This window comes from Sesamum indicum, linkage group LG1 (assembly GCF_000512975.1).
Source record: "Sesamum indicum cultivar Zhongzhi No. 13 linkage group LG1, S_indicum_v1.0, whole genome shotgun sequence".
Classification (NCBI taxonomy): domain Eukaryota; kingdom Viridiplantae; phylum Streptophyta; class Magnoliopsida; order Lamiales; family Pedaliaceae; genus Sesamum; species Sesamum indicum.
Genome location: NC_026145.1, coordinates 8680801 through 8694387, shown reverse-complemented (window position 1 = coordinate 8694387; position 13587 = coordinate 8680801). Strand labels below are relative to the sequence as shown.

Sequence of the window (13587 nt, the reverse complement as noted above, 5' to 3'; positions counted from 1 at the left end):
GGCAAATTGATTCAATTTGGCATCGATGCTCTCAAGCTAAAAAAGTATGCGTTGCATACATGATTAATGCTGCATCAATAGTTAGGTATTATTATTATATTGATTTACAAAAATACATATTCTAAATCTTGAACCTTTTATGTTAGAAGATTATTGGGATGTCCCATAATTTGAGTTGGTTCATAAGACTACTCTTCGTACCTCTACACGTCCTGGTCAAAACCAAACATTACGTATTCAAAACGAGATGGATTGACCGTAAATGCTTGAAAGACAATAAGTCTAACAAAGAGGAGATACTTCAAGTCAATCAATAATTACACGTACCTTTTGTAGTTTGAAAAATTACATCTAGTACTTTTGAGATTTGCTTTCGTATAACAAATAAATCAATCCGTTAGTCAAAATTCATCGAATTTGCTGATATTAAAAAAAAAATTAGAAAAAAATTCTATATTAACCCCTAATTGACTTATTACTAATTTATTGCAAATTAAATAAATATTCTTATAACTACATTACCCTTATATGTATTTACGGGTTAACATATGTGGAGGTATATCTTCACCGTTATAAGGGTTCGAAAAAAATTATTTAATTTGTAATAAGTCAATCGAGGATAAATCAATTTTTATTCAATTTTTTTTGTAAATATCAATGAATTTAGTGAATTTGACTAATTGATGAACTTATTTATTAGATGAAAGCAAACTAGATGTAATTTTTCAAATTATAAAAGATTTGTGTAATTACATCAATGAGACAGAGTATAATTATGAATTGGGATAATTATGCTCCCTGCCCTGATGTTCGATATAATTACAAGTAGACTTCTTGTGATTTTAAAAATTACATCTAGCAACCCCGATGTTTGTTTTCGTCTAAAGTTAAAATCCATTGAATTTACTGATATTAACAAAAAAAAAAATTGAATGAAAATTGATATTTTTCCTCAATTGACTTATTATTGACTCATAATAAGTCAAATATTTTTTTTTGACTAAACTAGCGCTATAATAGTGAAGATATATCTATTTATATACATTAACGTGTAAAAATGTATGAGGGTAATTAGATCGTAGAAATATTTAATTTACGGGTAATATATTAGTATTAAGTCAATCGAGAGTAAATATAAGTCTTTTTTGTTAATATAAATAAGTTCAGTGAATTTTGATAAACGAATAAACTTATTTATTAGATAAAATAAATTTTAAAAATATTAAAATAATTTTTCAAATTACCTAAAATCAACGTATAATTTCATAAAACGGTGGGGAGCTTAATTATACATTATCTATTTTATATAATTAAAAGTCAAGGGTTAATTTTAATAACCCAACAGGGCTTTAAGAGTTATTTTCGGTGAGTGGAGCAGAATTTGCCGCCACACCCAAAACCTCAGACAATCTCCAACCGCTTCTCTCTAGGGTTTGGGGTCTTATTCCTAATTATGGGCGGCCAAAAGATTCATAATACTGAAACGGAAGCTCTAAACTCCATGGAAAACGGCGAATCCAAGCGTCAGAAAAAGCACAAGGACAAGCAGAAGAGAAAGCTCGATGAAGCTGATGCTGAGTTCGCTGGGGAATCGTATAAAGATGTGAAAAAGAAGAATAAGGAACAGGAACAAGAAGAAGAGGAAGAGATTCCAAATGGTTCGGCTGAGATCCACAAGAAAAAGAAGAAAAAGCAGAAAAACGAGGAGGTTTTGAATGATGGTTCTGTAGAAATTCCGAAAGAGAAAAAGAAGAAAGACAAGGTGGGGAAAGAGGAGACTCTGAGTAATGGGTCAGTTGAAGAAACAAGAAAGAAGAAGAAAAAGGACAGAGAGGGAGAAGAAAAAGAGGAGGAGAAGAATGCAACTGACGAGGTAAGAGAAGGCAGTGGTGTGGTGGTATCTGGGAAGAACGTTAATGATTCAAAATACAAGGCATTGAATTCATTCGCGGAGTCCGGGCTTCCTGGGGAGGTTTTAGAATGCTGCAAGACATTTGATAACCCGTCACCAATTCAATCTCATTCATGGCCTTTTCTGCTTGATGGCCGCGATTTTATTGGAATTGCAGCAACTGGGTCTGGTACGCTTTTCTTTTTTCTTCCTTTTGTTGTTACATTACTTGATTCTATTCTGTTTTGCCATGTGTTTTTGATCAAAAATTTGTGTTGCTCGGTTGGTTAGGTAAAACAATTGCGTTCGGAGTTCCTGCTATTATGCACGTACTAAGCAAGCGAAAGGGTAAGACTGCCAAGAAAAGGAATCCACTTTGCCTTGTTCTGTCACCTACAAGGGAGCTAGCTCAACAAGTATGTTCTCCATTTAGCGATAACAGGCTTTGTATTACTAACTGTAGTCGGTTGCGAAGCATGCTTAGTGTATTTGTCTCTGGTTTATTCTTAAACTGCTCAACATCAGTGCTCTCCGGTATTTAGCTGATATTGAGGATCTTAAGTATCACTTGGGAAAAATGTATCTGCATGCTAACGGGGGCACAGGTGCCTAAATTTAGGGTTTCTGCTTTCTGTTCGAGCTGTATGCACATTCAACCTTTCCCAGAGTCAGAAAACTGCAGTTCTACCATAACTTATAATCTTGGATTTGATTTCCACAAATGATTACTTGCTTTAGATAATAGCCGTTTGAATGATAACCTAATAACCTAAAACCATGAGCATGATTGTTGTCAGTTACATATTTCATGCCTGAAAGCATGTATTTAAAACTCTGATATGTTCGGTCGATGGCTATATAAATGTATGACTGATGGTGCTACCTAAATCTGTTAGATTTTCGACGTTCTTTGTGATGCTGGGAAGCCTAGTGCAGTGCAGTCAGTTTGTATATATGGAGGAACTTCTAAAGGGCCACAGATATCTTCTCTAAAATCTGGTGTGGTAAGACATCGTGGCCTTAAACTCTGAGCATATTTCAACTTGGTTTCTGATGATTATGGTCCTTGCTGTGATCCAATCCATAATTAGAATGATATCATAAGTCTTTCCTTTTGGCTGCTAAGTAATGTCATGTTATGCCTCTCTAATTTGTGTTAGTTGTGATGCTTATAAATTATAATTAACAATATATGTATAATGTTCAGTTAATACAAATATGTAGAAGGATCATTGACATCCCATTATTTATTATTCATATCTAGTTATTACCCTATGACAAATATGTATTATTTTACTAGTCTGATCCCAGGGGAAAAGATGCTACATTTATTGGCATGCTACGTGAGCTTTTACTTAGGCAAAGAACAAAGAAAACCGACCCTTATTGTTAAATTACATCTATACTCTACAACATTGAAGAAACAGGACGAGTTGGTATCAACTTTTTTCGGGTATGACTAATTCAAACCATTGTCTTCATTAATGCTTCTGTGTAGTCTAGAACTCGTATATGTTTTTTCATTTTCTATTCGGAAGTTAGTTAATATTCTCACTACATGAAATTGATTGGGTAGTTGAACGTAGAATGGTTGAACTCATGAATCTGTGAAGAGATTGATTTCAAACTATTTGAGAAGGTCCAAAGATAAATTTTTGAGGTCATAATTATTTCTCACATATGCACTTCATGGTGGACTTTGTCACATTATCTTGTGCATGAAGTGTAAGATACAGTGAGTTTGATAGATGCATTTGATAAGTCAGGTTTTAGTGTTTGTTTATTTTTCTATAAAGAGTTTATTGTATATGATTCAAACTATTAGGTTCCATCCAATCTGCATGAATACCTCAAGCATCTGTTATATGTGGCTCTATGCAGGACATTGTAATTGGGACTCCTGGCCGTTTGAAAGACTTGATTGAAATGGAAGTGTGCTCCCTAAAGGAAGTATCTTTCGTGGTAAGTAGGAAATTAGGTAATAATGAGTAGTTTCTTGGTGAATGATTTGCGATTTTCACTTCCATCTCTGAGTATTTGTCGTGCTATATATTACAAGTCATTTCTTTGTTTCTGATGAGTATCTGATGGGAGAAGTTGCCTTTCTTTTACACTTCAACAATTATTGTTCCAGTACAACTCATTCAAACTTTACCAAATCTGGTTTTTGGAAAAAAAAATCTAATGTTGCATGAAATTGCTTAATATGCTCTCCAGGAAAAAAAAATGTCCCAGGAGAATGTGGGGCAAATATGTAATTTGTGCAAGTTGGCAAATTTTTTCGGATAGACATGGTTAGGTAAATGCTTGAGAAATTGGCATATCTTGCGATCAATCTAAACTTAGCATTAGTGGATGTGCTTGATACAACACAATGTGTTCATTTTCTGGTTTGGCTGTTATTTGTTCTAGGATTACATGAATTATACATGGAGGGTGTACAATCTTGCCAAAATAGCTATTAGTTGAAGTAGGTCTCTGGTTGAAATGGGATTGCCCTGGCCCCTTCTTCATTCTCTAGATTGAATGAGTTGATCATGCTTTTTGCTTGTACTTGGTGCTTGACCTATCTGCTGTTTGACTGTGGAGTGTTTATTGGAATGCCTATGTCACTTTTAAGCCCCATCCAACAAATGTTTCTCACAGTGACTTGTGTTTTAGGTTCTTGATGAGGCTGATCGAATGCTTGACATGGGATTTGAACCTGAGGTTCGCTCAATATTAAGTCAAACATCATCTGGTACGATTCTGAACTTTGAGTGCATATGGGTTAAGCATGTTGAATTTGCCACTGTACTGTACTTTCACCTTAAACTTTCCATCAGATGTGTCTACTTGTTCTTAATTTCCATGGAATCATTTATTCTCTTACCTCTATTATAAGAGACATTTAATCTATTTTTTACATGAGTAAATGCATTGAAATAAAATATATGAATCTTTCATCATTTCTACTTAATAAGTAATTAAGTAGGCACTTGTAACATTTGATATGCTTTTTTCTGATATGTGTAATTTCATATGAGATGTGCAGTTCGCCAGATGGTAATGTTTAGTGCGACATGGCCTCCACCTGTGCATCAATTAGCTCAAGAATTCATGGATCCCCACCCAGTTAAGGTATGGATATCTGTGAGAGTCAAAATATCAAATTAACCTTCTACCTTCTTCGGCTCTCTTTATTTGGAAAGTATATTTGCAGGTGGTTGTGGGTTCCGAAGATTTAGCTGCCAACCATGATGTCATGCAAATAGTAGAGGTATGGATAATGTTAATGAAAAAACTAACCACAAATAGGTATTGCCTGATAAATATGAACGTCCATTTGCATTATCAGAAAGTGTTCATTTGCCTTGATATTGTAGGTGTTGGATGATCGAGCACGTGATGAAAGGTTGCAGACTTTGCTAGAGAAGTACCACAAGTCTAGGAAGTAAGTGTTGCTGGTGTAAATTATGTACTTAGTTTAACATTTAAGGCATAAGCAGTTGAAGAATCTCAAAGTATTGGTGTAAAATGGTAACCATAACCAGGAAACTCTTGAACTTCTACGGTTCATAACTTTTTTTGACTATTAGTTTTGCAGTTTGGCATGGTCCAACAGGAAAAAACACATATGAAATGTTTATGTTTTTTGGATAGTTTTCAAAATTGATTCTCACGGGGACTTCAAAACTTTGGCAGGAATAGAGTATTGGTTTTTGTTCTATACAAGAAAGAAGCATCTAGGGTGGAGAATATGCTTAACAGGAGGTAATTTCTGTTTCACATTTTGATTTCCCTAGCAAGTGACATGTGACTTTGCTTCTGATGCGTCATGTTCATACATGCTTGAATACTGAAGGCTGTGTTCTTGCATTTATTAGATATATAATATTTGTTGCTGTTATCTTCTTGGTTCTCAGGGGTTGGAAAGTTGTTTCTATAAGTGGCGATAAAGCCCAGCATGCCAGAACCCAAGCATTATCATTGTTTAAGGAGGGAACATGTCCTCTAATGGTATGTCATAGGCATTTCTCAGAAGAACGATAAAAAGTTGCTCTGGTTCAAGTTTTGTTTACACTTATCGGCAATAATTATGTTTCATACTATTCCAGAAGTAATAGTGATCGCAGTGATGCCATACATTATGCACATGTGTCCTAGTTCTGCCTATCTACGCTAACTGTTAGTTATTTGTTTTCCTTTACTAAATATTGTAAGGTTGTTCCCTCCGTTCTACACTCTTTGCTACCTTTATATTCTTCTCCTTATAATGCAACTGTTCTTTCACTTTCACTTGTGGGACACAATTGTTAGATGCTTCTCATTCTTGCCTGTTGTATTTTCACTAGTTACTCAATTATGTCATGCTGAAATTCAATGAAGCTTGGATTTTTCTTGTATTTCTGCAGATAGCAACTGATGTGGCTGCTCGAGGATTGGATATTCCTGACGTTGAAGTTGTGATAAATTATAGTTTTCCTCTCACAACAGAGGATTATGTGCACAGAATTGGTCGAACAGGTAGAGCTGGTAAGAAGGGAGTGGCTCACACCTTCTTTACAAAGGAAAACAAGGTACACTGAAATCTTAGTAGTAAATATTTTGCTGATCTGCTGCGTATTTTATACGCCATTGCTGATGCTAGCACTAAATACTTCCAGGGACTTGCTGGGGAATTGATAAATGTTCTCAGGGAAGCTCAGCAGGTTGTGCCTGAATCCTTACTGAAATTTGGGACTCATGTCAAGAAAAAGGTCAGGCATATACCCTTTTGAAGTGATAAATTATGTTTGTTAGGAGTTCTGAGCAGATTATATGCGTTAAAGTTTCAATGTTTTAGTACGTCATTCCATTTGGCTGTTATCTACCGTCAATAAAGCACGTTTTGGCTTCCTGAGACCTAAAATGAACAAACATCAATGCCCTATCTTTGAGAAAATTTAGTGTATTTTGTCTGTGAGATCAATTGGCAAGACATTGTATGTAAGATAATGGATGTCTATCATTGTGCTTGTGGTTCATAAATCTGGGTATAGTTTAGTAAGTTCTGGTGTGATAATATATTTCTATATTCAAAATTTTTGTGCATAATGTTGTATTTACATTTGAGTCATTTAGTAAGTTCTGGTCTGACTGCAGTTCTTGTTGTTAACTTCTGCAGGAATCCAAGTTATATGGTGCTCATTTCAGGGAAATCAATGCTAATGCTCCCAAAGCTACAAAAATAACGTTTGATAATTCTGATAACGAAGATTGATTCAACGGTTTCAGGAAACTGTCAACATTGTTCCAATTTTTTCAGTTAAACATCACCAGAAATATGAATATTCAGCGGTGAGTAGCCAAATACCAGTTAAAATCCTTGCATCTTTAGTAAGTAGTAAATCAAGGCGACGAGGAAGATCAATTTTGGTTTTGCTTGTAGTTGTTAATTGTTATTATAGAAAATTGGAAATATGGGATAATTTTTAATTTATTCCAAGGGTTTTTGTTGCATTGCAGTTTGATGGTTCCTCTTTAGCTAATAATTCTTCACTTGGTTTTCTTGGACAAATTTTGATGATGCTTCTTTGTGTTGTTATAGAGTACTACTGTGATTCTAAGGTCTCATGTGGTTTCTTTTTAAAGGTTCTATTTCAATTTCCAGTTTGTACTTTTGCATTGTGGTATCATTATTTTTGTGAGGTTGGATTATAAATTTCAGGAAATTCATTCTTCTGTATCTTTTTGTAATTTTTTTTAAACAATATTTCACATCTTTTGTACCGAGTATTTTACTTCAAATATATTTTTATGTTATTACGTCTTTTCATGTATAATCATATCATAAAAATTAAAAGTACTTTTAATCTGAATATATACTTATTATTTTATACAATATTTAATGTAATAATTAAAAAAAAATGAAAAATGAAAACTAACCAAACAAGTCCTAATAGCTCTACCAGCTGCATCATTTATTGCAAGTTGTTGAGAAGAGAGAGAGGTGGTTTGTTGCATATGGATGGATATACATATCATCTAACATACTGGGTACTAAAATTTGATTAAATATATTAGTGATTTTATGCTAAACATCTATAAAAGAATACCAAATTACAGATTCTTATTAAGAAAAAAGCTTCATATACATACAAAGCTCAATCTCAATGTTTTATTAGATAAAAAGAAGTCTCTATCTCATCACAATAATCTTGATTAACATAATTTATTTGCCCGAGAATTTAATAATTTTAAGAGATAATTATATTTACACCCCATGATTTATGATCTAATTATTATAATTCCATCAAAAATGTCTATAAAATTTACACAATCAATTCATATTTTTTTAAAAAATTACACGTCCTCCAAAACCGTCAATGTCATTACATAAACTGTTCCTATTTTTTGGGCTATTGATGTTGTATATAATTACGTAAAAATAAGAATAATCTATGTAAATTAAATACCATGGCACATAGTATCTACGCGCATAGCTTTATTAATTTTTTTTATTAAAATTCATAATTAATTTGTGTTTGTATATTAAAGTTTATCATTGCCTTACAACTTTACGTACAAAAACTATTGATAACTTTTTTAATACATTGTCAATAATTAAAAATTAAAAACTTTATACAATTCATATATCATATAGTGATGATTATATTTACATGCAAAATAAATACTAATACATTATTTTTAATTTAATTAATAATAAAATTAAACAAAAGTGAGTAAATTTAATTGGCGAGTGCAGTAATTGCATGGAGTTAATTTTCTTAAGGAACGTGATTGAATAACTAATTCAATATGAGTTGAAAAGTTAAATAACGGAAGGACAATTTTGGTATTTAAAATTTTGATATAAGTGGTATGCGAACTACCCGTCGGTATCTATATGATCCGTTTATTTATAATAATATAGATGAAGAATACATAAGAAAATATAAATGTAAATATCTGTAATATAAATATTATTTTTTAATCAGTCGAATAATTCAGAGGTTTGAAATATGGCACTGAAATAAATGTTGTGAAGTGGATAGGTCAGTGACTTTTGGGCTAATTGCATTCCGAATTCGTTGACGTCAAAATCTACGACTAGGAAAAAAAATTAAAAAATCAGTGGCACGTGCAGGCGGGAGCAGGTGATCCAAACCCGGACGTGTTGCCAGAAAGGAAAACGGAATTGATAAACCCACGATACGTCCGAGAATTTGTGAGAGCGAGGAAGGAAGGAGAAGCGGACTCCTCCTCGCCTTTCTTTCTTTCTTTTGGTCTCTCAATTACTCCCCTAAACCCTAATTTCATTGACCGCCCGAATTACTGTTCAAATTCTTTCTGTATCGTTGGATTGTTCTAGTCCCGCTCGTCCATTCTGTAGTTGTCGTTGTCGTTGTATCACTTTAAGAGCCTTGTGGTAATTTCTTTTCCAGTTGATGTTTTTGTATTTGCTTGTATGTGTATGTTTAATTGTGTGTGATTTTATTTGTTATGGTTGTTTTATTTTGTTGGTAGTTAATGGCGAGGATTTTGACGGCTAATTTTTTGTTTGTTTGTTGCATTGAATCAGTTGGGCACTGGTGACTTGAAGTTTGATTGATCGTTTGCTGATTCTGCAGTTGTGGCAGCTGACTCTAGGGTACATGTAATCTTGCTATATTTTCTTCTTGAAGTTGGTTTCGCATGGAATTGTTTTTGTGTTCCCTATCTGCAGCTGAAACTGTGTTCTCTCTCTCTCTCATTGAATTTTCTATTTACGGTATTTGTTTTAACATTGTTGTTGCAGTACTTCTTTTCTGTTTATGGTTGCTTTTTACATTGGAAATGACTTGCACTGTTATTTGAAATGTTGAAACTATGCCTGCTGATCTGTAGTTGTGGCACAAATGAGCTGGTCTAAGCATTTTGAGGCAAGTTGGCTTGTAGGCACCAACTGTTTCTTGTACAGTGATTTTGAAGGATGTAGAAAATGGCATTAGTTGATTGCTACTTAATGAAGGGTTATTTGGTCATTAAGTGCACTGAACATGAGAAGGTGAACGGGTAATCTTCAAAATAATTTTGATCCTTCATAGCCCTTCTCTTATAGCTATATTAAGGAGTGGATTGTAAAGTATTGGATTGTTGTACCACTGTTTTGCCTCTGGAATTGTTCAGAGAGATGTGCGCTGCATAATTTGTAAATTTATCTGGAGTTCTGTCTTTCTAAAATGGTTGCAGTATCCCCTTTCGGTCTCTTCTAGAACCTATTGTATTAGTTTACTGTCTTTTATTTGAAGAAACAAAATTCTTGGGATTTCAGATTCACGAGTTTACCTTCTGGGTGCAAAATGGTTTTGGTTATTATATAGTAATATCACCTTGGTTCGTGGTTTAGTTAAATAGTCTGTAGTTCAAAGACCAGTAGGTTGGTGCTGAAATTTGGATTTGGCTGCTGTGAAGCGGTGTGATTAGAGATCCCTTTTTGTCAAACAAGTTGAAGGATTTCTTGAAAATTTCAGCTACAAGGTTGTGCTGTATTATACAACCAAATGAGCATTTAAGAAATCTAATAGCCATCCCTGTGTTGCTACATGTCCTTACTGGCTTCTGTGCCAGCAAGGATGCAGATGATGCCACATGGGAGTGCCTCACAAATGTTCCAAAAATGCTGGACTTGTGATTTTAGTTATCTATTAATTTAGCCCCTTCTTTTTGTTGCTATAATAATTTGTGTTATTCTTCTGTGTCAAACAGACAAACCTTACCTCATGCTGTTTGTAGCTGAATTCATTAGAAGATATCTTATGCTGATTTTTTCACTGAGACTAGTAGTTTCTTTGATGTAGTAGGTGATGGAGATATCAGCACTAAAATCACTTCTCAACAGCATCACTAGGATTTTTCTGTTGTCATCTTGTGACAGCATAAAATGCGAACCAGTTCAGAGATATTATCAAAAGATTGAAGAGATGATGAAGTTGTTAAAGCCAATTTTTGATGCCATTGTTGATGCTGAAATTGCTTCAGATGAATTGCTTCAAATAGAATTCGCAGGACTCTGCAAATCTGTTGATGAATCAAGAGAGATACTTGAAAGCTGGCAACCACTAACGAGTAAAGTTTACTTTGTACGTGATAGGATTTTCTACTTTAGTTGTGAACTTTAACCTTTCCAATCATTATTTGCTTAGATGTCTTCTGATAAATTAAGTTTGTCCTGGCTAATGGTTGCTCCGGTGTGTAGGTTTTACAAATTGAATCACTCATGGTGAATATTCGTACTCATGGTTTGAAAAGTCTTGAGATACTAAAAGCTTCTTCTCACTGCCTACCTGCTGAGCTCAATGCTGAATCCCTTGAGGTAACTGCAATGACTTTGTTTCATTTCTTACTTTTTGCTCTGTCTAAAAAGATTTTATTTGGGCACCTAGCATTATGGGGTAGTTTTTTATGTTGTGTTGGTTTTGTGTGTTATTGCTGATTGCAGCACTGTGTACAAAAACTAAAGCATATGGGATCAGAACAAACATCATTGATAATCATGAAAGCTATTAAGGATCACCTGGAGGACTCTGGGGCTAGCTCTGAGAGCCTGGGAAAGGTTGCTGATAGGTTGAGCTTGAAATCAAACCAGGAACTTCTAATTGAGGCTGTTGCCCTTGAGAAACTTAAAGAAAATGCTGAACAAGCTGAAAAGGCTGGTGAAGTTGAGTATATAGATCAAATGATTGCCCTGGTTACGCACATGCACGACCTACTTGTTATGATGAAACAGTCCCAATCCTGTAATCCTCCAATACCTGCTGATTTTTGTTGCCCTCTTTCACTTGAGCTCATGACAGATCCTGTTATAGTTGCATCTGGACAAACATATGAGCGGGCTTTTATACGGAAGTGGATAGATCTTGGACTTATTGTTTGCCCAAAGACAAGGCAAACTCTAGCACACACAAACCTTATTCCTAATTTCACTGTCAAGGCACTCATTGCAAATTGGTGTGAATCAAACAATGTGAAGCTGCCTGATCCAACAAAAACCACCAACTTACACCAGCCTTCTTCCCTGCTTGCAAATGCTGAATCTGTTAGAGGCAGGAGGGCCAATAGTTCTGGCACACCTGATCGTTCTTTAGGTTCTCCAATGAAGAGTTCAATTTCGTCTAATGCAACCCAAAGACTGGGGACATCTCCAACCCACCCTCGTTCATATTCTGAGGATTCATTGACAGAAGCTGCTATAAATGGAACTATGTTGGACATGGATAGAGTGTCACCACGAAGTTCTGGAGACAGGTCAGACCACTCAGGAGAGAGAAGCTCAAGATCTGGTGGTCTACTTTTGATGTCCCCATCCAGAAACTTTGCTGGGGCTGCTGCTGATGAACGGTTATCCGAGGGCCACAACCGAACCAATCCAGCCCTCTTTCCAATTCCAATCTGTCACAAGAAACAGCAGCAGACGGCAATGAAGGCGCATCCCCCGCCGATGCTTATGCCAGTGATGCTTCCGGGGAGCTTCCAGCAGAGCCGCAACGTCCCACTAATCCAAATGCTGCACGAAGAGAGCATGATTTCCCATCTAGGCTGGAGACAAGACCTCGTGGTCAAGCATTTTGGCGCAGGCCGTCGGAGAGATTTGGTCCAAGAGTAGTTTCTTCTCCCACTGTTGAAATGAGGGCCGAGCTCTTAGAAGTTGAAGCTCAAGTCAAGAAGCTGATTGAGGACCTTAAAAGTAGTTCCATTGACGTGCAGAGAAATGCCACTGCTGAAATCAGGTTACTGGCTAAGCATAATATGGACAATCGCATTATAATAGCAAATTGCGGGGCTATCAGCTTGTTCGTCAATCTACTTCGTTCAACAGATTCAATAGTACAGGAGAATGCTGTTACTGCTCTTCTGAACCTATCAATCAATGATAATAACAAGTCTGCCATTGCAAATGCTGATGCAATTGAACCCCTAATTTATGTGCTTGAGACTGGGAGCCCTGAAGCCAAGGAGAACTCTGCTGCGACACTCTTTAGCCTCTCCGTGATGGACGAAAACAAAATCAAGATTGGAAGGTCGGGGGCAATCAAGCCCTTGGTGGATTTATTGGGACATGGAACTCCTAGAGGCAAGAAAGATGCAGCCACTGCTCTATTCAACTTGTCAATCAACCATGAGAACAAGGCTCGAATTGTGCAGGCCGGTGCAGTGAAATACCTCGTAGAGTTAATGGACCCGGCTTTTGGGATGGTTGATAAGGCAGTTGCTGTTTTATCAAATCTTGCCACCATTCATGAGGGAAGAACGGCAATTGGTCAGGAAGGAGGAATCCCTGTCCTGGTCGAAGTCGTTGAACTGGGCTCTGGAAGAGGTAAGGAGAATGCTGCTGCTGCTCTTCTGCAGTTATGCACTAACAGCAATCGATTTTGCAACATGGTTCTCCAGGAAGGTGCTGTTCCCCCATTAGTGGCACTTTCACAGTCAGGAACGCCTAGAGCCAGAGAAAAGGTGAAATTATAATGCTGACTTAATTATTTTCTCCTCTGTTCTATTTGATCTGTTCATTTTTTATTTTGATGGTGTTCTGCTTTTCTCTTGTTGCAGGCTCAACAACTTCTTGGCTACTTCAGAAACCAACGCCATGGTAATGCCGGTAGGGGTTGATTTTGGTGTCAAGACTTTTTTGGGTGTTGTAGAATAGTTTAGGTTTAAATTGTAATCTGTGTGTAAATTCTGTTGTGCAAATAATT

The 13587-nt window shown here is 35.8% G+C and overlaps 2 protein-coding genes across 2 annotated transcripts; both read left to right on the top strand.

The window, feature by feature from the left end:
- On the top strand, window positions 1358–7529 carry LOC105159408 (DEAD-box ATP-dependent RNA helicase 5). Its single transcript, XM_011076465.2, has 13 exons — window positions 1358–2081; window positions 2183–2307; window positions 2788–2895; window positions 3773–3853; window positions 4553–4631; window positions 4926–5011; window positions 5094–5150; window positions 5257–5324; window positions 5576–5644; window positions 5797–5890; window positions 6286–6450; window positions 6538–6630; window positions 7038–7529. The coding sequence occupies exons 1-13, from the start codon at window positions 1454–1456 to the stop codon at window positions 7131–7133; spliced, it is 1749 nt and encodes a 582-aa protein (XP_011074767.1). The 5' UTR covers window positions 1358–1453; the 3' UTR covers window positions 7134–7529.
- Window positions 9049–13525, top strand: LOC105159399 (U-box domain-containing protein 4). Its single transcript, XM_011076453.2, is given in 7 exon segments — window positions 9049–9281; window positions 9435–9503; window positions 10696–10974; window positions 11091–11207; window positions 11334–12246; window positions 12249–13345; window positions 13442–13525. Coding segments are annotated over 5 exon segments (2463 nt in total). The 5' UTR covers window positions 9049–9281; window positions 9435–9503; window positions 10696–10698; the 3' UTR covers window positions 13502–13525.

Excerpts from the sequence above, each read along its gene's own strand:
- LOC105159408 (XM_011076465.2), top strand. The coding sequence starts at position 1,454 with ATGGGCGGCCAAAAGATTCATAATACTGAAACGGAAGCTCTAAACTCC. Across the intron at positions 2,896-3,772 it reads CTTCTCTAAAATCTGGTGTG|GACATTGTAATTGGGACTCC; the intron begins GTAAGACATCGT and ends GGCTCTATGCAG. Across the intron at positions 5,891-6,285 it reads AGGGAACATGTCCTCTAATG|ATAGCAACTGATGTGGCTGC; the intron begins GTATGTCATAGG and ends GTATTTCTGCAG.